The sequence below is a fragment of the Chelon labrosus genome (assembly GCF_963514085.1).
Source record: "Chelon labrosus genome assembly, chromosome: 3".
NCBI classification, from domain to species: domain Eukaryota; kingdom Metazoa; phylum Chordata; class Actinopteri; order Mugiliformes; family Mugilidae; genus Chelon; species Chelon labrosus.
Genome location: NC_140339.1, coordinates 626,201 through 650,446, shown reverse-complemented (window position 1 = coordinate 650,446; position 24,246 = coordinate 626,201). Strand labels below are relative to the sequence as shown.

The 24,246-nt window shown below is 43.6% G+C and overlaps 2 protein-coding genes across 2 annotated transcripts; both read left to right on the top strand.

The window, feature by feature from the left end:
• Positions 1-3,541: 3,541 nt before the first annotated feature.
• LOC311485758 (uncharacterized protein) lies at positions 3,542-7,108 on the top strand. Its single transcript, XM_084541363.1, has one exon. It carries the CDS (start codon positions 4,053-4,055, stop codon positions 5,076-5,078), a length of 1,026 nt encoding a protein of 341 aa, XP_084397489.1. The 5' UTR covers positions 3,542-4,052; the 3' UTR covers positions 5,079-7,108.
• Positions 7,109-18,446: 11,338 nt separating this feature from the next.
• On the top strand, positions 18,447-23,380 carry rab8b (RAB8B, member RAS oncogene family). The gene is made up of 8 exons (XM_084541364.1): positions 18,447-18,686; positions 20,921-20,981; positions 21,268-21,328; positions 21,716-21,793; positions 21,968-22,057; positions 22,143-22,208; positions 22,277-22,327; positions 22,417-23,380. The coding sequence occupies exons 1-8, from the start codon at positions 18,563-18,565 to the stop codon at positions 22,504-22,506; spliced, it is 621 nt and encodes a 206-aa protein (XP_084397490.1). The 5' UTR covers positions 18,447-18,562; the 3' UTR covers positions 22,507-23,380.
• The last annotated feature ends 866 nt before the right edge of the window (positions 23,381-24,246 follow it).

The following is a 24,246-nucleotide window of genomic DNA, read 5'->3' as shown; positions in this document are numbered from 1 at the left end:
GAGTGGAGACATGACGGTGATAAGAAGCTGACTGTGTGTAATACACATCATCATCATCATCATCATCATCATCATCATCATCATGGAACGAGGAGACGCTGGTGTTCTGAAACGTCAGGTCCTAAGTTTGTCTTGCTGTTTTTAGCTCCAATCATTTCATTTCTTTGGTTTGACTCCGTGCTATCCAGACTTGTGCACAATTCAGAATTTCAGAATTGGCCGCCATTCAATTCATGAGTTGGAATTTGAATTGAATTGACTCCGCCCCACAGGAAGTTGAATTTGAATTCGAGTTGGAATGACAGGAAGTGGAATTAAATTCATGGCAATTCAAAGAAATTCCACACAGTCATACAACAGAAAGAATGTGTTGAATCTCACATACAATTACATTAATTTTGTAATTTAATAGCATAATGTCATTACACATAACTAGTCACTCCTCAACCCTGCATACATTTTGTTCCAACATAAAGATAATGATCAAATTCTTGAAATAAATGACTCCCTCAATGTTTGATTAGTTTTGTTCAAAATGTTATTTTCATTTCAAAGTAATCAAATAACACAAAGTCCTTGTAAACGCAGTTGTCATTTATTCCAATGCAAAACTCATTGAGCAACACTGTTGCATCTAATTCTCAATAGCTCCTCAAGTTTTATCATTGAGTCTGCACCGTTCTGGTCTGAATATCTTTCCTGCAACACTAAAGATTCTCTCAACAGGTGCTGAGGAAGCTGTTATGGCAAGATATTTACAAATGACCTTTTAGGCCTGCTATTATTTTCCATGTTGCTGTTATTACAGGTGTTAAATCTATAAACGTTTGTAATCTGAAGTTGTAAGGGACTTCTGAAACTTAAAAAGTCCGGTGTTGACCATCAAATTGTGTAGAAAAGAAGCTTTCAAACAAATGTCCACCTCAAATTGTTTGGCAACCATTTTAAATACTTGGTTAAAGCAAAGCATTCTGGGATATGGAGTCACGTTCCATTGTGTTCCACAAAATTACAATTCCAATAAATCAAACTTAATTATGTGTTCTGTGACTAGAGCTTTTAACATTCATTGCTGGGGGGAAACATTTCCTGTTAATGTAATCTGTACAAGTAGTTCAAACTAATCATATCTGACATATATTGTAAAGCTTCATTGTTAAACACTTCACTTATGTATATGAATTTCTTTGAATTTGTATTGAATTGCAATTCTGCTTCCTTTAATTCAAATTCGAATTGTAATTCTAGATCCTGTTTTTGACATCAATTCAAATTCAATTCAAATTCAAGAATTGAACTGGAATTTAGGAGTCATTCTCAATTCAATTCTGAATTGTGCACAAGCCTGGTGCTATCACAGGTCAACTGTACAGACAGAGCTGCTGAGATAACTCATCAGTACAGAGGAACATGTGTTATCAGTTCACTATCTACTCTGCTCAGTCAGCATCACGTTCTTCATGCATAACACCTGTAAAGCACTGATGGTTCTCACAACAAGACTGTTTTCTTGCCCATGTTCTCCACAGAACCCACACCAGGAGGGACTTGCACCTGTCACCTCTGTTACACTCATTTCTTGCTCATGAGAGGCCACTCCATGGAGCGCCTCATGTGCCGTGTCAAGACGACCTCTCTTGACCACACCAGTGTCATATCTGTCAAACCAGAGCCAGGTTTTATGTGACGCTGCTCATAAATGTTCTGTAGGTTTGTTCCTGTGATCCGTCTGGAGAACCACGCCCCCTTATATACACTCAGGTTGTTAATTATTAAAGACTAGACCTGATCATTCTGAAACTGGAAAGAGTCTCAGTTCAACTGTCTGATAAGAAGATGTTGAGAAATATCCAGACACGCGGTCCTTGCATGTCCCTGACCATGGAGGCAGTTTGTTAAGGAGAACTAACTGCTAATATAATATAATAATATAAAATATAAAGTAAACGTAGTTACAACGATGGTTAAATCATGTGGTTTACAGGAAACCAAGAAAACCTTATGTTACCCCAGGAGGCTGCAGCTGGAAAACAAACATTAATGTTATCATTTAAATAAAGTATGAATTTCATTCATTCATCTTCTGTACCCACTTAGTCCTGTTAAGGTCGCGGGGTCTGCTGGAGCCTATCCCAGCTGTCATCAGGCAAGAAATAATGGAAACATGAGTTAATTAATGTCTCAGTACTTTCTCTTTCACTTGGAGACGTCCTCCATCGTGTTATAAGATCAGACCAGAGCCTCCCCTCAACACAGCCGCCCTCAGCTCACACTGCAACAGTAAGAGGTTTTATTTCTCTATTTTATAAATTGATCATTTTACTTTGAAACAAATTTATATATATATACATTTATAAAGCATTACTCCCACATTAATAGACATTAAGCAGTTTATAAATAGAGTATAATGGTAGATAGATAACGTTCCTGCAGGTGACATCTCCATCACTCACAGCGCTGTCACATAAACATGGACAAGAATGGGATAGAAACGAATGAGTAAATATTGGGGTTGGTTTGTTTTTGCACATTATTCAGACAGAAGGGAAAGACTGTCTACATTATACATGTTATTATTATCTGCTAATAGTTACTGAGTGTGTTAATAAATGCTGTTGTGGTTAATTCAGGTAATTAAGATGAGTGTTGATTAGTGAACTACGTGTGTGAGCTCATCTAAAGAGAAGACTGTATGACTTGTACAGACTTTATCCATCTGACTTTAAACGTTCTATATTTCAGCTGGAATGAAGTTTTGTGCCTTTACTGTGCACTTGAATGGTTGTATTTAGGGCTGTCAATAGATTAGAACATTTAATTGCAGTTATTTGTAGGATTTATACAGTTAACGTGTGATTGATGTAAATAACTATACATTTCTGTCTGCTCTAAATGGACCTTAAGGGATGATTTTCATAATAATAATAATAATAATAAATTTTATTAAAAAGCGCTTTTCAAGATACTCAAAGACACTTTACATATCAAATCAGCAAAACAATGTTTTAATCCTCATATCAACATATGAGTGGACAGATCTGCTGCTTTATATAAATGTGTGTTATTCTTATTGACACACAGAGACAGATAGTGTCTAGAATATTCTCCTGAATAACCTCAAAGCCTCTGAAAGCTGCAGAAACCTGGTGTGGTCTGTCTGTGGTGGAGCAGCCATCGGCGGACCGGAGGACTCGTTTACACATTAACAGCTCTGATCTTAGACAGACAAAGATAAGATTAAACTAAACCAAAAGAGAAAGAAACAGCAGAGAGTGAAAAGACAAGTCCATATAACACTGATTATGTAAACTCACTGAGGAGGCACCAAAGCAACACATACATGTCGTTAATCAGAATCAGAATACGTTATTAATCCTTCAAGGAAATTGTTTTGTTGCTGTTGCTCCCATAAAGCGACAGTTGCTAGTTGAATAACGGTAATACAAAAATATATAAAAATAAGTAAGATTAATGTATTCAGTCATATCATTACAACTTCTTTTCCTTTTCATAGTCAGTCATTTTATTTTTTGTAAATATATCTTGTATATACATTTCTCAGTTTCTCACATTTAACATGTTATACAGTAGCAGACTCGTAATAAAGCAGAAATTAGATAAGAGACGAGAGGACAACACCCTGATAGCTGGAGCCTCTACCTCCTATTCTACTTTTTCAAGTTCTAGGAACCACAAGTAGGCCTGAACTTTGAGATCGACGTGACCAGGACATGTGATAATGTGAGGTCTGAACATGGCCTGACTTTACTGCCCAGTATTTATTCTATATAGAAACCATGAAGCCCAATCTAATCAGTTACTAAAATAATGAAGGATGTCAAGATTTTAAAAAAGGTCTGAACTCTTAGACTGCCGTCCTCTTTCCACATGTCTGCTTTGCACGTTCATACAAGTCTTGCTTACTGTCACAAAAATGAATTAAATTATTGTTATTATTGATAAACTGATCAACAAAATAAATGTATTTTCATTCAGTCATCCGACTGTCATAGTTGTTTCTGTCCTGGTTTCAGACTCACTGTCATCTCAACATGGACGTTGCCAAAACTCTCGTCCAAGAAATATTCTCTTGGTTGAAGCTTCAAGAAGAAAGTGCTCAGAAATTGAAGAAACTGGCCAATGAGATGGAGGAACGTCAGAAGAACATTAATGTCACTAAAGTTGTGGGGAGCTCTGTCTCTGTAGGTGGTGCTGCAGTTGCCTTGACAGCAGCAGGTATAACATTCTTCACAGGAGGACTAGCTATACCTTTTATAGGTGCAGCAACAACGATAGTATCAACTATTGGTATAGCTACCAACATTACCGCTGATCTTGTTGGTGCTTCTAAATCAAGTGACACCATGAAAGAGGCAAAGGAGATTTCAGACAAGCTCCAAACTCTTAAGAAGAAAATCTACGAACTGGTGGAGTTACTGAGAGAGGATGGACTGAAGAGAGGACACCAGGATAAATCTCCAGAGGATTATATCATGAAACAGATTGTGAAAGAACTAGCCAGAAACAATGGATTTAAAATGGATGACAGTTTATACAACAGGATGTCTAAGAACAGGCATGGTGACCGTCTTCTCAAGGGGTCTACGCTGGATTTGCCCGTACTTTCAACCTTCATTCTAACTATTGCAGTTGAAATAGCAGATAAAAAATCAAAGGCTGCAAAGAAAGCTGCAGAAAAAGCTGCAGTGAAGGTCTTACAGAAAGGTGCAGAGAAAGGTGCAGAAAAAGCCACAACAAGACTTGTAATGGGAGAGGTAGCAAAAGTTGCAACAACAGCTGCTGCAGCAAAAACTGCTGCAGAACAAACAGCAAAAGCTGCAACGAAAGCTGCTGTGGAAGGGTCAGTTAAAGTTATAACAGCAAAAGCCACAGGAGGAGAGGCAGCAAAATATATTATAGCAAAGGCCACAGCAGAAGAGGCAGCAAAGGTTGTAGCAGCCAGAGCTGCAGCCAAAGAAGCAGCGGAACAGGCAGCAAAAGCTGCTGCAGCGCAAGCTGCAGCTAAAGCTACAGCTAAAGCAGCTGGACGTGTAAGTATCAGCTACATTAACAGGTGATATCAGTGAGTAATGTCATTTAAATAGTCAGACTGATGAGTATAATTAGGCCAATGGTTGAATTGTAGATGTTTGATTCATTGCCCATTATTAAAGCTGCTGGACTGATAAATGGCTGCCATCTGCTCAGTGTGAGAACGTCTAGTTAGTCTATGGTTCATCTGATCATTGAACAGGTCACCTCAGATATCACTGCAACAGTTGCTCTCTTTGAGAGATCTGACAGGAGTCACCACTGGACTAGGCTACATGAACATTCACCCAGAGAAACCCATAGAGACAGAAGACAGGAGTTAGACAGGTTTCAAGTCTGATCACAGGTTAACAGCCACATTCATCAATGATACCCAGCATGCTCCTGGGAGGAGAATAAACTCAGATGTCACAGCTTACATTCACATTAAATAGGTTAGCATATGTAAGCGAGCTAAGATGTCTAGTGTGCCAAACGTCAAGTGTAAAGTCACCACACCATTACAAATGTCCTCGTCTAGATCTATAATGTGTCCTTGTTTGCTCTGTTCAGGCTCTTGGAGGAGTGATTGGACTGGCGTTTTCAGTTCCTGAGCTGATTAGCAACTGTAAAGACTTGGACAAATGTGACACAACAGTCAGTAAGATCCTGAGAGAGGACGCCAACGCCATACAGTCTACTGCTGAACAGATGAGAGAAGAACTGGATGAAATTCAGTGAGTCTGAATAGAACATTATTTACAATGAAAAGAAAGAGACCAGAAAATATTATTTTATTTGAGGTTTTCTGTCCTTATTAAGTAGCTGCACTGAAACACCTCACTTTAAAATGCTTTAATAGAACAGATTATAGAAATGATATTGCTTGTTTTCTTCACAGGACACTGTTTCAGCGTTTAGCTGCTGCTTAAAAGAGGAAAACTGCCAAGATGAGCTTGTCTGACTCCTTCTTCAAACTCACTGACATGTTCCACTTCCTGAAGAAATGAATCTGTGGATCTTCAGAAAGCATCCCATTCTCTGTGGTCACATCGGCATGAAATTTACATGAAGATCTGATCATACATGGGGGGTGTTCTCATGATCAGCATGACTGTGGTGAAGAATGATCGTATTCCTGATATGAGAGATAATTATATAATCTTTATCTGCTGTTAGTTTGCTATTTCACCTGATTTGAGACAACAAAAAAATTCAATCAAACACATTTAAATCAAATGTTAATGTGGAAGTTAATCTTTATTTACATTAATGTACAAGTGACTGACATAAATAAAAATTAAAACTCACTGGACTTGTGCCCAGTGTGTCACTCAGTGAATACCTTTGCGTTAGTAATTAATGTGCTGTGGTTTTATGTGACCTCTGTGTGAGAGTAGACAGACTGAGCAGTAGTTTGACTTTTGGCCCAAATGGTTTTGACAGTTTGATAACTGGAGAAGGGAATGGATTGTGTGTTAAAGGTGTAAAAAACTGTAATAGTGTACTGCAGTTACCCGTAATCCAGGGTATGGTAAGTGTCGTATGATTTGACCACTAGTCTATAAGATGGTGTGTTACTTTAAAAATATTAAATGTGGGCTCTATGAGCAGAACCATCTATAAATCCACTGAATAATAACTGTTCTATGTTTAGTATCAGGAGGAGCAGTGGGGAGAAGGTGAAGGATGGGAGGTGAAAGTAGTGAACAGGAGATCAAAGCAAGTACAAACTTCTATCGTATCTATTCAATTTAAACATTTCACTGCATTCATATAATCTAGGGGTCAATAAAGGAGACACACTTACCCTCTCCTTTTACCAAATAACCAAGAATAAGCTACTAAAGGTCAGCTGACCTCACTGTTGCAGGTAGAGCAAAGAGAGACACAGAAGATTTTGTACACATGAACAAACGCTACCCAGTATAAAAATCACAGAATAAGACCAACATAAATATTCTTTACATTTCTGTTAAAACAATTCTAGAAAGCAATAAAGAGCAGGAAGCCAGAATAGGTCATAAAAACTTTAAGAACTGCAATGAGTCATTAGTCATTCATTCATTGATGATTCTAGATTATTTGCGGACGCTGGTGCACCTTGGCTGCCGCTCCGTCTCTGACAAAATGATCGTTAAGTTTTTGTCTCTCGACCTACGCCTCACCTCTTCAGACTGTCTTGACCAACAGTCTTCTCCAGCTGAATGCTCCTAACTCTTAGAGCTAACTTGTTCAGTGCTGTTTCGCACAAGCTTCTCACCTGTCGTGAAGACCCCCGTCCTGCTAGCTCCTGCTAGCTTCAGAACTCCCGGGACTTACTCTTGGCACAGCTTCGTCGCCCGTCACCGGGGTGGCCATTCCTGCGGTCTGTCCCTGATATCTCCTCTACCAGCTCGAGCCCATCTGACCGTTCTCCTGAGATCTTTCCGTCCCGGTGTGGTCGGTTCTGTTGGGCTTTGGCTGGTTTCCTCCGCTGGCCACCACCATATCGGGCTGACAACCTCGCCTCTTCATCAGGATCACCAGGCTAGCAGGCCAGTGGCCCCTCTCCTCATCACTGGACTACTGTTTGCCTTCTGCGGTTATGCTGTGGATTATCCCGTGGATACTCCTGGGGTACACGTTGCCTCTCTTTCCACAGTCACTAGCTAGCACTAGCTCCGTGCTATTGCTCCACATCTGGATCATGCAGCCGCTGTACTCCACCTCCGACCTCCACTCACTCAACAACCATCTGCGCCCAGACTGCATCGACATCCTCCGAGAAACTGGTCTACTTCGCCGTCCTCCACACAGAGGCTCTGGTCGTATGTTCAACTACAACTTTTCAACTCCTGACTCTATCCCATCCATCTGGTCCTGCTCACAAACAGCAACTTCCTCAGTACGTCATCACAACAAACGACAAGTGCACCTATCAAATCTCCGCCCCCTTCCTCAGTCCTCACAACCTATCATGAAGCAACGTCACCTGAAACTGGCTCTGCTCAACACCCGCTCACTTAACAATAAAGGTCTCATTCTGAACGAATTCATAACTGACAATAACCTGGATTTCCTCTGCATCACTGAAACTTGGCACAAACCTCTGGACTACTTTTCTCTCAACCAGACCACACCGACCGGATACACCTACATGGACAAACCCCGATCTGAGGGGCGGGTAGGTGGTGTAGCAGCGTTTTACAGGAAGGACATTAAAACATCCACCATCTCCATCCCTGCTGCTCGCTCCTTTGAACACCTCACATTCAAACTCTCTGGTCCCACTCCTCTGGTCACTGCCATCATCTACCGCCCTCCCAAACCAAACCCCTCCTTCCTCTCTGGCTTTTCTGACTTCCTCACCCAGTTATCTGCCATCTCACCTTCCGTTCTTCTTCTGGGGGACTTCAACATCCACATTGACACTGACTGCAAATCTGCCACTGAATTCCCGGAACTGCTACACTGCTTCGACTTCACTCAACACGTCAACTTTGCCACCCACAGCCGTGGTCACATCCTGGACCTGGTCTGCTCCACTGGTCTCACCTTACATCACCTCTCCAGCGTCAACCTCAACATCTCTGACCACTTGGCAATCATCATGGACATGGACATCCCCATTCCCACCGCTAAGGATAAACGGACAATATCTTTCAGAAACCTCAAATCCATCTCCCCTTCAGCCCTTTCTGCCTCTCTTGTGAGTAAAATATCTGCTTCCCCCCCTCCGTTAACTGACAATCCCTCTGACCTCACCAAATTCTACAACGAAACACTCTCCTCCTGTCTCAACCAGCTAGCCCCCATCAAAACTAAAACTGTCTCCTTCACCCACTCTGCCCCCTGGTACACTCCTGAACTACACAAAATGAAATCACTAAAACGACAGCTTGAAAGACTTCACAAGAAAACCGGTTTAACTGTCCATCTACAAGCCTATACAGATTACCTTCAGCAGTGCAAGGATGCTCTCAGTACTGCCCGATCCACCTACTACTCTCACCTCATTCACTCTGGCTCCACCAACCCCAAGGCTCTGTTTTCTACAGTAAATAAACTCCTCAAGCCCAGCGACAACACCTCCAACTCATTCACCACTGACAAATGCAACTCCTTTCTCTCATTCTTCCAAACAAAAATCGACACCATTTATAACAACTTGTCCTCCTCTCCTGCCCCCACAGCCTGCACTCCCACTCCCTCACCTGCTCCTCCCCTCCTCACCTCTCAGCCTCTGTCTCAGTTCTCCCCCGTGTCACCAGGGGAGCTGCCCAAAATTATGATAGGCATGAAAACCTCTACATGTGTTCTGGATCCCATCCCATCTCACCTCATTAAGGACTCTTTACCAGCCATCTCCACACTCATCACAGAAATCATCAACTCCTCCCTCAGGTCTGGCTCAGTCCCCCGTTCACTCAAACTGGCTGCTATCACCCCCATCCTCAAAAAACCTGGACTCAACCCTGACATCCTGTCGAACTTCCGGCCCATCTCCAATCTCCCCTTTCTGTCCAAAATACTGGAGCGTATTGTCGTCACACAACTCAAAGCCCACCTCTGCTCAAATGACCTGTTCGAACCATTTCAATCCGGTTTCCGTTCCCAACACAGCAGCGAAACAGCCCTCCTGAAAGTCACCAATGACATCCTCCTCTCCGCAGACTCCGGCCAGCTCACCATCCTCATCCTCCTGGACCTCACTGCAGCTTTCGACACCATAAATCACACCATTCTCCTCTCCCGCCTTGAGTCCTCCCTCAGCATCACTGGCACTGCACTCTCCTGGCTCAAATCATATCTCTCAGACCGACAACAATTCATCCACATCAACAACTGCACCTCCTCCACTGTTCCTCTGTCCCAAGGTGTCCCCCAGGGATCGGTGCTTGGTCCTCTCCTCTTCATACTTTACCTGCTCCCCCTTGGCAACATCATTCGCCACCACGGTCTCCATTTCCACTGTTATGCTGATGACGTCCAGCTTTATATCTCCACCAACTCCATCACTCCCGCCACTCTTTCCACTCTCTCCAATTGCCTCGCTGACATCAAAACCTGGATGCAGATCAACTTCCTCAAACTAAACTGTGACAAATCAGACCTAATCATTATCGGCCCCAAATCCTTCAACAACACCAAAGACAGTTTCCGCCTCACCATCGACAACTCCACCCTGTCTCCATCCCCCAACAGCCGCAACCTCGGAGTTATCTTTGACAGTAACCTCTCCTTTGATCATCACATCAATCAAATCACCAGAACTGCCTTCTTCCACCTCAGGAACATTGCCCGACTCCGTCCATCACTCTCCTTCTCTGCTGCTGAAACCCTCATTCACGCCTTCATCACTTCCAGAATTGACTACTAAAAGTGCAACTTTCCAACAGGTCCCTTTTTGTTTGTGTTTTTGGTTGACACGTTTAAAAAAATTAACTGAGTCCACGATTCCTTTTAGTTATATTTATTGTCCATTTCTTCTTCTTAATAAACAAGATTCTCTTACCAGTAGCAGCACGCACAGCAGTGTCAAGTTGAAAGTAACAAAACAAAATGCAATAAATGAACTCAAAGAAAAACTGTTATTTGATTCGAACGGTCAAAAATAAAAACGTGCATCTACTTAACCAAAAAAGGAGCAACTCACATACCGCTCCTGACCTATACACCAGCTGATGGGCCTGACGGCGATCAGCGACATGCTGATCAGCTGGTTGATATGACGCCGCTCCCTCCCAATCAGCTGATTGTCAGAGTGGCCGCACTTCAGGTAATAGCTTAATTTAACAAATCATCAATTTTGGCCAGAATCAATTCAAAATAATAAGGTAACAATAATAATAATTTTACCAAGATTCTTCAAATTGCTAAATTATAATTTTGGCTCCAACAACTACTGCAACAGCATCCTCTATGGCACACCATCCAAAACTTTAAATAAACTTCAGTACATCCAAAATTCTGCTGCACGTCTGCTCACCCACACCCGCTCCCGTGATCACATCACTCCTGTCCTCCAGAAACTCCACTGGCTCCCAGTTCCACAGCGTATTCAGTTCAAAATCCTCCTCCTCACACACAAAGCCCTCCATAACCAGGCCCCTTCCTATCTCACTGACCTGCTCCATCGCCACAATCCATCCCGCAGCCTCCGTTCATGTGACGCAAACCTCCTTACTCCATCACTCAAGACCAAGCATCGAACCTGGGGCGACAGAGCCTTCTCTGCAGCTGCCCCCTCCCTCTGGAACTCTCTCCCCAAACACATCCGCGACTGTACCGACCTTCCTACCTTCAAATCTCTGACAAAAACAAACCTTTTTAAAATTGCTTTTAATGTTTAGCTCAGTTTATTGTGTTTTTAGTGTTCTATTTCACATTGTTTTACTGATTTGATGTTCTTTTTATGTAAAGTGTCTTTGAGTATCTTGAAAAGCGCTTTTAAATAAAATGTATTATTAGATTAGATTAGATTAGATTAGATTAGATTCAACTTTATTGTCGTCACACATTTACAGGTACAGGGCAACAAAATGCAGTTTAACATCTAACCAGAAGTGCAATAGGCAGTAAGGTGCACGTAGCATAAATATTATGGTATATGGTAGTATGGTACAGGTTGTTTTTATAGCATATGGACAATATTTACAGATCAGAACCTATGTACAGGTGAGACCATATATACAGGTTAATGAGCAGGAATGAGGTACTATGAACATATTACACAGATGGATTTGTTCGTTAAATGTGAGTAGACTATAAACAGGAACTAGCATAACATAATTTACAATAGAGGAGATGGCAGATGATAAATTAGGTGATGCAAAAACAGATGACGTGAGCAACTTACAGTGCAAAAATAAATAATAGCAGTGGCTATCTAAGTTACTAGACTAGTGCAATGTTCGGTACATAGTACTGTGCAAACAGATTGTATAAAGTGAGCATGTGCAGAGTAGTCCAATAGTGCAGTGGTGATGGTGTAAAAGTAAAAGTTACTATTATTATTAAAGTTGTGTTTATTGTGACTTCTACAACATGTTGATGTAAAAACATTCAGAGGTGTGACATACTCTTTCAGCCACTGTGCTACAGTAGTAGTTATTATGCTGAACATGACTACTACTGCTACTAATACCTTTACCACTACATATCTTGGTCAGAATACAGTAACTCTATAACAAATGAACATTGTTGTTGACATATACACAGAGTAAACATGGTTTTAAGCTGTGGGTAGTAGAAGCTGTGGCTGTGCGATGGGTTATCAGAGCTGTTCAAGTTTGCCACAGATATAAAACCTGTTCTGATAGTTGTGGTGAGGTTTTATTGTGCAAGTGCAGTCTGCATGAAAATGAGTCAAAACATCAGATGATGAACAGAACAGAAGTCCTGAAGGTAGAAACTGAAATATTAGACTTGTGTATTTATTTATTCCAGAAAATGAATCATTTGGTCATATCTGAACTCCAGAACCTTTACAGGTACACTGTGTATCCTAAAGAAACAACGTGTTTGTGTGTCCTGTGTTAATGTCAACCTGTAGTTCAGCAAATAAAGTAAGAGAGAAATTCCAGACAGGAAATAAAGCCAGGTTGAGACATGTCCCCCTGGTGGTCTCCTCTGATTAGTCACATTACTTCCATGAACATCCTCCGCCCTCTACAGGGCCAAGAGAGAGCTGCGTCCAGGTCGTAGAGATTAAACAGGTCAGATCTTAAGTCTCTACATCTCTGTTTAAAGACTGACACAGGGTTGATGACCGTCAGCTTTACCAGTGTGGCTCCTGGTGTTGGGGCTGTGGTCTCCTCAGCAACATGATCCTGGTCTTCATCCTTCAGGAGGTGTCGGTGCTGATGGAAGCCAGCGTCTACTCTACAGACGTCCAAGAGTCCACATCCTCATCACAGAGTGGATGACCATGATGAAGTGTTTGATCTTTCTAAGATATCATTTAACAGAACCCTGACCTTTATATTTATTGTTCCTTCTTTTATTTGTCACTGAGGCTGATCAGTTAGATTCAGAAGTCAGGTGTTGTTTAGTGATAAGAGCTGATCATCTACTGAAAATATGTTCAGAAACATCAGCTCTGATGTGATCCTCAAATGGAGGCCTAAATGTAGATTTAAATGAGAAAATAAAAATATTTACTAATCTACAACATGAGAATCTCTGATAAAACTACAGAACAATACTGAACAAACACACTTAGAAAGTAAAGGTCATGGTTCTGGGACTCCCAGCAGAGACCAAATACAATCAGCTGATTTACAAGAGTCCAGAACCACTTGATGCTGCTTTTACTTTCTTCTTCACCACAAACGTCCCATAAACTATTTCTTGTTTGTGTTGCTTTAATAAAGTTTTAATTGTGTTTAATACAGTTAGTATTTGTTGTGTTCCAGTCTTAGTTTGGAGAGAATCAGAATCTTAAACATAGAGTTCCTTAAATGAGAAGGTTCCTGTGGCAGTTCTTCCTGTAAACACTAAATATAAGCCTCCTGTTCTGTTCCTGGTACGCTGAATCATCTCAACGTGTCAGAAACCAACAAATCCTAAGAAACATAGTTTATAAGTTTAGATCTTATTATTAATAATCAGTTTATTTGTTCTTCACAGATTCACTGCTTTCAATAAAAGATTTATATTAAAATAATACAGCCTATGGTTTAACCCCGCCCCCCACAAAAAAAACATCTGAGCAGGATGTCATGTGACCACGCCCACTTCCTTGTTGTGTGAAGTTGCTGTAGACAAACCGGAAGTAGTGTCATTTCACTAAACGTGAGAAGAAAGTGAGAAATGATCCATTAAACACGAGCAGAGAGCAGCAGGTCATCAGTCTGCTGAGAGAACGGAGACGGTTATTATCTGGTGTTTTACTTCCTGTCTAATCATGATTAACTTTCTAACAACCAGAACTAATTAAGATGTTTACTTCAATGAGCAACGGGACAATATTAAAGATAAATAAAAGTCTAATGCTTCAGTTCCTTTCATCATTTAAATATTAATTATAAATTCTAATCCTGTTTAGATGCAGATTATTGTTTAATAGAAAAGAATAAAACTCTTTGTCCTTTTCTTTCAGCTCTAGTGTAATTATCCATTCGTTATAATCACGTTATAATTAGAGTCTGTGGCAGTTAAAGAGAATCTAAGAGAAACATCTGTGGTCCAGTGGTTAAAGCAGACTGGTGCTGTAGAAGCTCCAACACAAACACAGAAGAATTTAAAAGACAAAGACAGAACATATTCACCCCAATGTCAAACACATCAACTTTAAAACAGTAAATGAAATATTTACAACAAATGAATCAGAATCAGAATCAGAATCAGAATAGACTTTATTGCCAAGCATGATCGTACATACAAGGAATTTGCTTTGGTGTTGTTACGCCTAAAATAAAATAAAATAAAATAAAATATAGAAACTATATTATAGAATAAATATAGAAACTTGCTCTCAGATATGTAAACATAAAAATACAACAAAATACAAAAATATATACACAGTATATATATGTATATTCCACCAGAACATTTACTGTGGGATGGTAGTGGGTTTGATGTGTTCATGGGGGGGGCTTGGCATTGTTCAGCAGACGCACTGCGGATGGAAAAAAACTGTTCACCATGCGAGTGGTCCTGCACTCGATGGATCGCAGCCGTCTGCCAGAGGGGAGTCTGTTAAATAGTCCGTGTCCAGGGTGAGAGGGATCAGCCACAATCTTAGCTGCCTGGAAGCGTACAGCTCGTCGAGAGACTTCAGACTGCAGCCAATCACCTTCTCTGCAGAGCGAATGACACGCTGCAGTCTGCTCTTGTCCTCAGCAGAGGCTGCAGCATATCAGGTGGTGATGGAGTTGGTGAGGATGGACTCAATGATGGCAGTGTAGAAGTGAACCATCATTGTCTTTGGCAGGTTGAATTTCTTCAGCTGCTGCAGGAAGTACATCCTCTGCTGAGCTTTTTTAATTAGGGCGCTGATGTTCAGCTCCCATTTGAGGTCCTGGGACATGATGGTTTCCAGGAAACGGAAGGAGTCCACAGCGTTGACTGTAGAGTCAGACAGGATGATGGGGAGGAGTGGGGCTGTGTTCTTCCTGTAGTCCACGATCATCTCCACTGTCTTGGAGGCGTTCAGCTCCAGGTTGTGGCGGCTGCACCAAGTCACCAAGCGGTCAATCTCCAATCTGTAGGCGCTCTCATCTCCACCTGAGATGAGCCCGATGAGGGTGGTGTCATCCACAAACTTCAGGAGCTTGACAGACTCGTGACTGGAGGTGCAGCTGTTGGTGTACAGGGAGAAGAGCAGAGGAGAAAGGACACAGCCTTGAGGGGAACCCGTGCTGATGGTACGGGAGTCTGAGATGTGTTTTCCTCACATGCTGCCTCCTGTCAGACAGGAAGTCTGTGATCCACCTGCAGATGGAGTCAGGCACGGTCAGCTGGGAGAGTTTGTCCTGTAGTAGAGACAGGACGACTCTGAAGTCCACAAACAGGACCCTGGCATATGATCTGGGGGAGTCCAGGTGCTGGAGGATGAGGTGGAGGGACAGGTTGACAGCGTCATCCACAGATCTGTTTGATCTGTGGATGAATTGCAGGGGGTCCAGGAATGGGTCTGTTAAATCCTTAAGGTGAGAAAGCACAAGGCACTCAAAAGACTTCATCACAACCGATGTCAGGGCAACAGGGCGGAAGTCATGGAGTCCAGTAGTCCTTGGCTTTTTGGGGACTGGGATGATGGTGGAGGCCTTGAAGCAAGTTGACACGTGACATGACTTCAGTGAGATGTTGAATATATCCGTGAACCATTAAGAATTTAATATTAATATAATTGCTATGAGCCCCGTAACAAAACTGGTCTGGTCCAGTGATGGGTCACACAACCTACTTACTTGGCCCACATCTGGATCCAACATGTGGGCCACATAGGGCCCACAATTTAGCCAAACTGTACAACCAGATCTGGTCCTAATCTGGTCCTAATCTGGTCCTAATCTGGCCCTCTGGTGGGCCAAACCATTTCAGAAGTGGTTCCTGATGTCACTTCATTTATTTGCCAGATTTGATCCAGATTATTAAGATATATATAAAAAAAAAAAAAATCAACAAGTACAGTATTATAAGCGAATGTTTATTTTTTAGTCAACACAGTACACACACCTGCACCTTTAACAAATATTTAACACATTTAAAAACTGTGTCCATAAACTGGACTCTCTCCACTCTCAGCAGAGTTTAAGATGTGCTGTTGTCCATTTCCTGCTCTCTCTTCATCCTCTCCAGTCTGCCTCCATCTCTACCTGGACAGAGATGAACCATCAAGATGGTCCAGTCTATTTCCTGGTGTGTGGCCCCAGATGTTAGACAGTTACGCCAACAGCTGCTGAAACATAGACAAAGAACAAATGATTGTAAATGAACATTATTGTGTGATTAGGTAATATAGCTACTGTGATTCTATTAACACTGATCCTGGTGATGATATTCTGGTGTCAGAAGTGTTTCCCTCCATCTGCTGCTTGTAGAAGACATTTCACTGCAGTTCTTTCATTTATGTTCATGTAAAAACAAGGATTTACAGCGTTACAGGCTGTAACAGTGAGGAGTCCAGTGTCCTTTAAACGATGTTTCTGGATGAAGACGATATGTCTGCATAGGTCACCGGTCAGCTAGCAGCAGCTACAGCTGTAGCACTGATGTTTAACTAGACGGAAAAATAAAACGACCCCAATGACAAACGTCTGCTGTGTCACGTTCATCTGTATCATTTACTCAAGACGAATAAAAATGAATAAACAAGTTTAACAGTAAAACAGTGCAGTCCATCCTTTCCTGAGCCGCATTTAGGCTAATGCTAACCGTTAGCTAACGCTAACCGTTAGCCACAGAGCTAACCGTTAGCCACAGAGCTAACCGTTAGCCACATAGCTAATTGTTAGTCACATAGCTAATCGTTAGCTAACCATTAGCCACATAGCTAACCGTTAGCTAATCGTTAGCCACATAGCTAACCGTTAGCTAATCGTTAGCCACATAGCTAACCGTTAGCCACATAGCTAACGGTTAGCTAACGGTGAGCCACATAGCTAATCGTTAGCCACATAGCTAACCGTTAGCTAACCGTTAGCCACATAGCTAATCGTTAGCCACATAGCTAACCGTTAGCTAATCGTTAGCCACATAGCTAATCGTTAGTCACATAGCTAATCGTTAGCTAACCGTTAGCCACATAGCTAACCGTTAGCTAATCGTTAGCCACATAGCTAACCGTTAGCTAACCGTTAGCCACATAGCTAATCGTTAGCCACATAGCTAATCGTTAGCTAACAGTTAGCCACATAGCTAACGGTTAGCTATGTGGCTAACTGTTAGCTATGTGGCTAACGATTAGCCACATAGCTAACCGTTAGCTAACCGTTAGCCACATAGCTAACCGTTAGCTAATCGTTAGCCACATAGCTAATCGTTAGCTAATCGTTAGCCACATAGCTAATCGTTAGCTAACAGTTAGCCACATAGCTAACGGTTAGCGCCCCTTGTTAACATTCAGACTCTAGTCATTCTTTGTGTACCAGCTGCTGACACCTTATCTTAAACATAAAACTGATGCGTTTCACTCACCACGTCTTTACTGTCCGTCTCACCGCATCAGCTCTGGCCACAGTGACGTAGGTGGCGTCAGTCACCTGGACGGTCACGTGGCCTTCGCTGAGTGGCTGATGAGTTTAAAGGTGGACAGCTGGTTGACCTGAAGGTTTAACTTTAAACTGTCAGATCACCTGTGATGTCTGTCCTGTTTCAACTAGAACGCTGTTGTTAATGGGGATAATATATCATAAGAATATTTAATGTGTTTATTTTTATTAAATCTGTGATGTTAAACAACAAAATATCGATAATTTAACTTTAAGAGTGGGATGAGTCCGGCCTCACATATGTGGCCCAGAGGTCTAAGCTGATATGATGTGGAACACATCTGGACCACGTCTGGACCATCTGGACCACGTCTGGGCCACATCTGGACCACGTCTGGACCATGTCAGGGCCACATCTGGACCACATCTGGACCATGTCAGGGCCACATCTGGACCACATCTGGACCACGTCTGGACCACATCTGGACCACGTCAGGTTCACGTGCCTGATGCCAGTGAACGCCACATGTCTCGTTCTCACTCCAGTGAGTCTGAAACCTTCCCAGCAGAACACTGAACTGTCACTAGATGGTTTAACTGTTACTGAGTCCTCCAGTCAGTGGTCATAATGTTGTGGCTGACCGGTGTATATATTGGTATATTTAGGGTTTTGTCAGATTTAAATCTAATGGTTGGTGTTTTATTGTGAAGGGCCCGTCCCGGATGTGGGCGCGGTGCATTGTGGGTAGCTTGACGCTGTCAGTTTCCTGCTGCCTCTGTCGCCGCTGCTCCCGTGAACCGGAGCGGACCCAGTGAGTTCAGCGAGTCCAGCGGAGAGACACCGGAGGGTCCGTGAACGCACCGGGAGCCCCGGGACAGACGGCGGGAACATGGCCAAGACCTACGACTACCTGTTCAAGCTGCTGCTGATCGGGGACAGCGGCGTCGGGAAGACCTGTCTGCTCTTCCGGTTCAGCGAGGACGCCTTCAACACCACCTTCATCTCCACCATCGGTGAGTCCTCCTCCTCCTCCTCCTCCTCCTCCTCCTCCCGGTCCACCGGACAGAACCACCGGCTAGCTGCTAGCTCCTCAGGCTACAAGCTAACTGCCGCTGAACGGGAAACCGAAAGCGTTCCGGGAAAGTGACGGGGGGGGGCGGGGGGGGCGGTGACCTTTGACCCCGATGTGTTCAGTTAAAGGAGCAATCAGCTGATGTTGAACGAAGATGTGGGGTGACGTCACAGGAAACAGCGGTGACATCACTAACAGATCAATAAGGCTATTGATCAGCTGAGAATCAAAACAAGCTGAAACTGACCAATGAGAAGAAGAATACAAGAGGCTGCCCAGGTGCATCATGGGTGACGTAGGCTGAGAGAGAGAGAGAGAGAGACTTCCTGTCAATCAATCAGCTGGAGGGTTAGTCTGGGTCAAAGGTCAGATCAGGACCAGTGTAGTTCTTGTGTCTCTGTGAGGACCCTGGTCACTCTGTGTGTGTGCGTGTGTGTGTGTGTGTGTGCGTGTGGGTGTGCGTGCGTGTGTGTGTGTGTGTGTGTGTGTGTGTGCGTGTGCGTGTTTCCGGTGCAGATCAGTGTGTGTGTCTCATCTGACTTCCTGCTGGAAACAGGAAGTGTCTTCTGTCAGTCTGTGTGTGTTGGGGGGTGTTTGTGTTATTTCTATCTTAGTGAGGACCGTCATGTCGGGGGGGAGGGTGGGGGAGGGTGGGGGAGGGTGGGGGAGGGTGGGGCCGGTCATGTGAGTGTGTGATTGACAGTCGATTAGTTTCTGGTTGAACAGGTTTGTGAGGCGTTCGCTGACAGCTCAGTAAGTCATGTGACCGACCTGTTCTCACACACAGCGCTGGTCTTTACGGGGGGTTCCTAAACGCGTCATCCAGCTCTCTGCTTCAGCTGCTTGAATGTTAACATGAACTCCCAGAATCCTTTGCTGCGTGTCCACACAGAGGACGCTCTGTCAGCGCCAGGCGTCCCGTGAGAGTCAGCTGACCCCTGAGTGTGAGTTGGTGTCTCTGTGAGGACCGGGTCGAGTGTTCGGGTCAGAACCGAGTGCATGAATGAACGTGGGACGTGACACAGAGACGCAGTGTGTTTGGTAAAGAGCTGTTACCATGGAAACGCATGAAGTGATCAGCTGATTATTCTGTGGACTGATGTCAGATAGACAGCCGAAGTCCCGCCCCCTCTACTTCCGGGTTATGGGACCTATCTTTCTAAAACATGTGAACGGCAGTCTATGGCGAAAGATAAATTATTTTCTGGTCCCGATCGACTTGTGCCTTGGATTATACATATGTTGTTTTTCAGAATATAAAATGATTTTACATGTCAAGAATGTCACAGTTTGCCTCAAGATAGTTAAGTAAAACGCTATGGAAAATACGTAATTAAACGAACTACAAGTCCCGCATGCTGGCGCGTACATAACCGACCAAAACTCCCTTGGTGTAACTACAGCTCTCGACATGACCCGATTTATAATGATTGTCACCTCGTTTGATGCTTCTGCCTTCGTCCTGGAAGAAGACGGTAAAGCTCAACAAGGAGACAGCCATAGTTCTCTAGGGATCTCTAGAGAGATGTAGTTCACTAAGCGATCTCATACAAAACCTAATGTTGTTCAGCTTATTTACGTCAAATAATTTATCTCTTGACGTGAAAAATTATCTTTTAAATTCACACACATCACCTGTGAAATTCATGCCACAATTCGATCGGGACCAAAAAATAATTATTATCTCTCCATAGACTGCCGTTCATATTTTTTAGAAAGATAGGTCCCATAACCCGGAAGTAGAGGGGCGGGACTTCGCCTCTCTATAGAGGAGGAGGGGGAGGGCGGGGCTAAGGCCGAGCTCTGAGGAGGGCGGGTCTAAGGCCGAGCTCTGAGGAGGGCGGGGCTAAGGCCGGGCTCTGAGGAGGGCGGGGCTAAGGCCGAGCTCTGAGGAGGGCGGGGCTAAGGCTGGGCTCTGAGGAGGGCGGGGCTAAGGCAGAGCTCTGAGGAGGGCGGGGCTAAGGCAGAGCTCTGAGGAGGGCGGGGCTAAGGGAGAGCTCTGGAACAAACAGGTCAGGGATTTGAACCAACAACCAACCAGCAGGAAGCAGCTGTGCTCGGAGGCAGGAAGTGACTCTGGTATAAATATCTATGACTTCCTGGTTAACGAGGCCCAGTCAGCTGATTCAATCCATCATCATCATCATCTTCATCGTCTCTGAATGTTTGTTTCAGGAATCGACTTCAAAATCAGAACGATCGAACTCGACGGAAAGAAAATCAAACTTCAGATCTGGTGAGTTCAGTTCTAGAACTACAGCTCCCATGATCCTCGGCTGCTCAGAGGTGATTGGTTGTTTGAGGGTGAACTGCATCCTGGGAATGATCCTGTCCTTAGTTATTAGGCGTGTTGGACTTCATGCAGATCTGACTTGACGTGATGCATGCTGGGATGTTCATGCTCATAGACCTCGAATATGATTGGTTAAAATGAACTTGTTCTACCCAGCATGCATCACGTCAAGTCAGATCTGCATGAAGTCCAACACGCCTACTGACTGACTGACTGATGTTCTGTGCAGGGACACGGCGGGTCAGGAGAGGTTCAGGACCATCACAACAGCCTATTACAGAGGAGCTATGGTAAGACACGCCCCCCTCACTATGACCTCACCTGTCAATCAATCAGACCAGCTGAACCTGATTTATCCATTAAATATTCACCATCTGACGAGTTGATTGATCAGATATCAGACACACTCATTACAGACAGACTTCCTGTCCTGTCCTGACCTCACTTCCTGTCCTGTCCTCACTTCCTGTCCTGTCCTGACCTCTCTTCCTGTCCTGACCTCACTTCCTGTCCTGTCCTGACCTCACTTCCTGTCCTGTCCTGACCTCTCTTCCTGTCCTCACTTCCTGTCCTGTCCTGACCTCACTTCCTGTCCTGTCCTGACCTCACTTCCTGTCCTGTCCTGACCTCACTTCCTGTCCTGTCCTGACCTCACTTCCTGTCTGGTCCGGTTGCAGGGCATCATGCTGGTGTATGACATCACCAACGAGAAGTCCTTCGATAACATCAGGAACTGGATACGCAACATAGAGGAGGTAGGCCACGCCCCCAAGCATCACATGACGCCCTAGCGTGGAGGGTTCAGGTGTAATCTGACTTTTCAGTCTCACGTCAGATGATCAGAAGCTCCGCCTACTGATCCTCACGTCCTGCTTGTGATTGGTTGTTGTGTTTGTTTACTGATTGGTTGACGTGGTCGATGTTTGCAGCACGCCTCCTCAGACGTGGAGAGGATGGTTCTAGGAAACAAGTGTGACATGAACGACAAGAGACAAGTGTCGAAGGAGAGAGGAGAGAAGGTCTGATCCCTTTATTGATCCTTGTCTGACTGATCACTGGTGGATCAGCTGATTGACAGTTAAGACTCTGCTTCTCGCCGTGCAGCTCGCCATCGACTGCGGCATCAAGTTCCTGGAGACGAGCGCCAAGTCCGGCATCAACGTGGAGGAGGTGAGTCCTGATCTGAGCCGCCGTCACTCTCGTTAAACGCCGGCGCTCACGTCCTGTTTCCTCCCCAGGCCTTCGTCACGCTCGCCAGAGACATCATGAGCAGACTCAACAGGAAGATGGTGAGTTCAGGAACAGTCGGAAATCAGTAACGCTATCAGTCAGCCGATTCAGAAATATTAACCATCGCCTGACCTTTGACCTCCTGCAGAACGACAACAACCCGTCAGGAGGGGGGGGTCCCGTGAAGATCACAGAGCCCCGCTCCAAGAAGAGTCTGTTCAGGTGTTTGCTGCTGTAGGTGGAGCCCCCCGAAGCCCCGCCTCCTCTCGCTGAGGAACCCCCACTGGAGCCGCCGGCTGTGACTCCTCCTCCTTTTTCTTCTTCTGCTGTTTTACGTGTGGCTGCTGTCAGCTCAGCAGACGGAGGAGGACGAGCCGACGGAAGAGAGACGAAGAGGAGCGTCGACGTTTAGATTTATGGTTGCTGAGCGGCGACGGAGGGACTGAATTAAACTGTTACAGGAAGAGAAAGACATTCATTCATTCATTCATTCACTCATTCATTCACTCATTCAGACCTCAGCTGGGCTCATAGAAATCAGCTGACTGTCTCAGAACGATCAGTGACCAATCAGAACCAGAGTTAGATGTTTACAGGAAACAGAACCTGAGACGTTCCTGATGAATCCATGAACTCATCCTTTAATTCAAATCAATTATTTTCTGTCTGAATCTGTTTAAATGACGCGTTTACAAGTTTTTATTTAAATCAAACTTTATTATTGTTTTATTGATCTCTACCATTCCACCTTAACGTTTCCTTCATGTCCTTGTGCTGATCAATGATCAGCTGATCAATGATCAGCTGATCAATGATCAGCTGATCATTGATCAGTTGAACCTTTAAGAGTGTTTTGTGTTACTTTCATGTCAGGACTACAAAGATGGCTGACATGACTCCACCTCCTCCTGCTCAGCTGTCGGCCATCTTTAATCAGCCTGAACCAGTGTTTGTTTGTTTGTCAGCACTTTCTAACGCTATGCAAAAACCAAGGTTTGTTTTTCTTATTGTTTGTGTTACTGAGCTCTGATTGGCTGATCAGACAAACTGATCCTCTGATTGGACGAGTTTATTTTTTTATTTTCTTGTTAATAAACTGGTTTTCTACATTTCCTCCTTTTCTGTCGTTTCTGTCACTGAACAAGATTCACCAGCAGTCAGCTGGGTGAACACATGATGAACACATGATGGACACATGATGGACACATGATGGACACATGATGAACACATGATGGACACATGATGAACACATGATGAACACATGAACACATGATGAACACATGATGGACACATGAACACATGAACACATGATGGACACATGATGAACACATGATGGAAACATGATGAACACATGAACACATGATGAACACATGAACACATGATGAACACATGATGGACACATGATGAACACATGATGGAGACATGATGAACACATGATGAACACATGATGAACACATGATGGACACATGATGAACACATGATGGACACATGATGGACACATGATGGACACATGATGAACACATGATGGACACATGAACACATGATGAACACATGATGGACACATGAACACATGAACACATGATGAACACATGATGGACACATGATGAACACATGAACACATGATGAACACATGAACACATGATGAACACATGATGGACACATGATGAACACATGATGGACACATGATGAACACATGATGGAGACATGATGAACACATGATGAACACATGATGAACACATGATGGACACATGATGAACACATGATGGACACATGATGAACACATGAACACATGATGAACACATGATGGAGACATGATGGACACATGATGAACACATGATGGAGACATGATGAACACATGATGAACACATGATGAACACATGATGAACACATGAACACATGATGAACACATGATGAACACATGATGAACACATGATGAACACATGAACACATGATGGACACATGATGAACACATGATGAA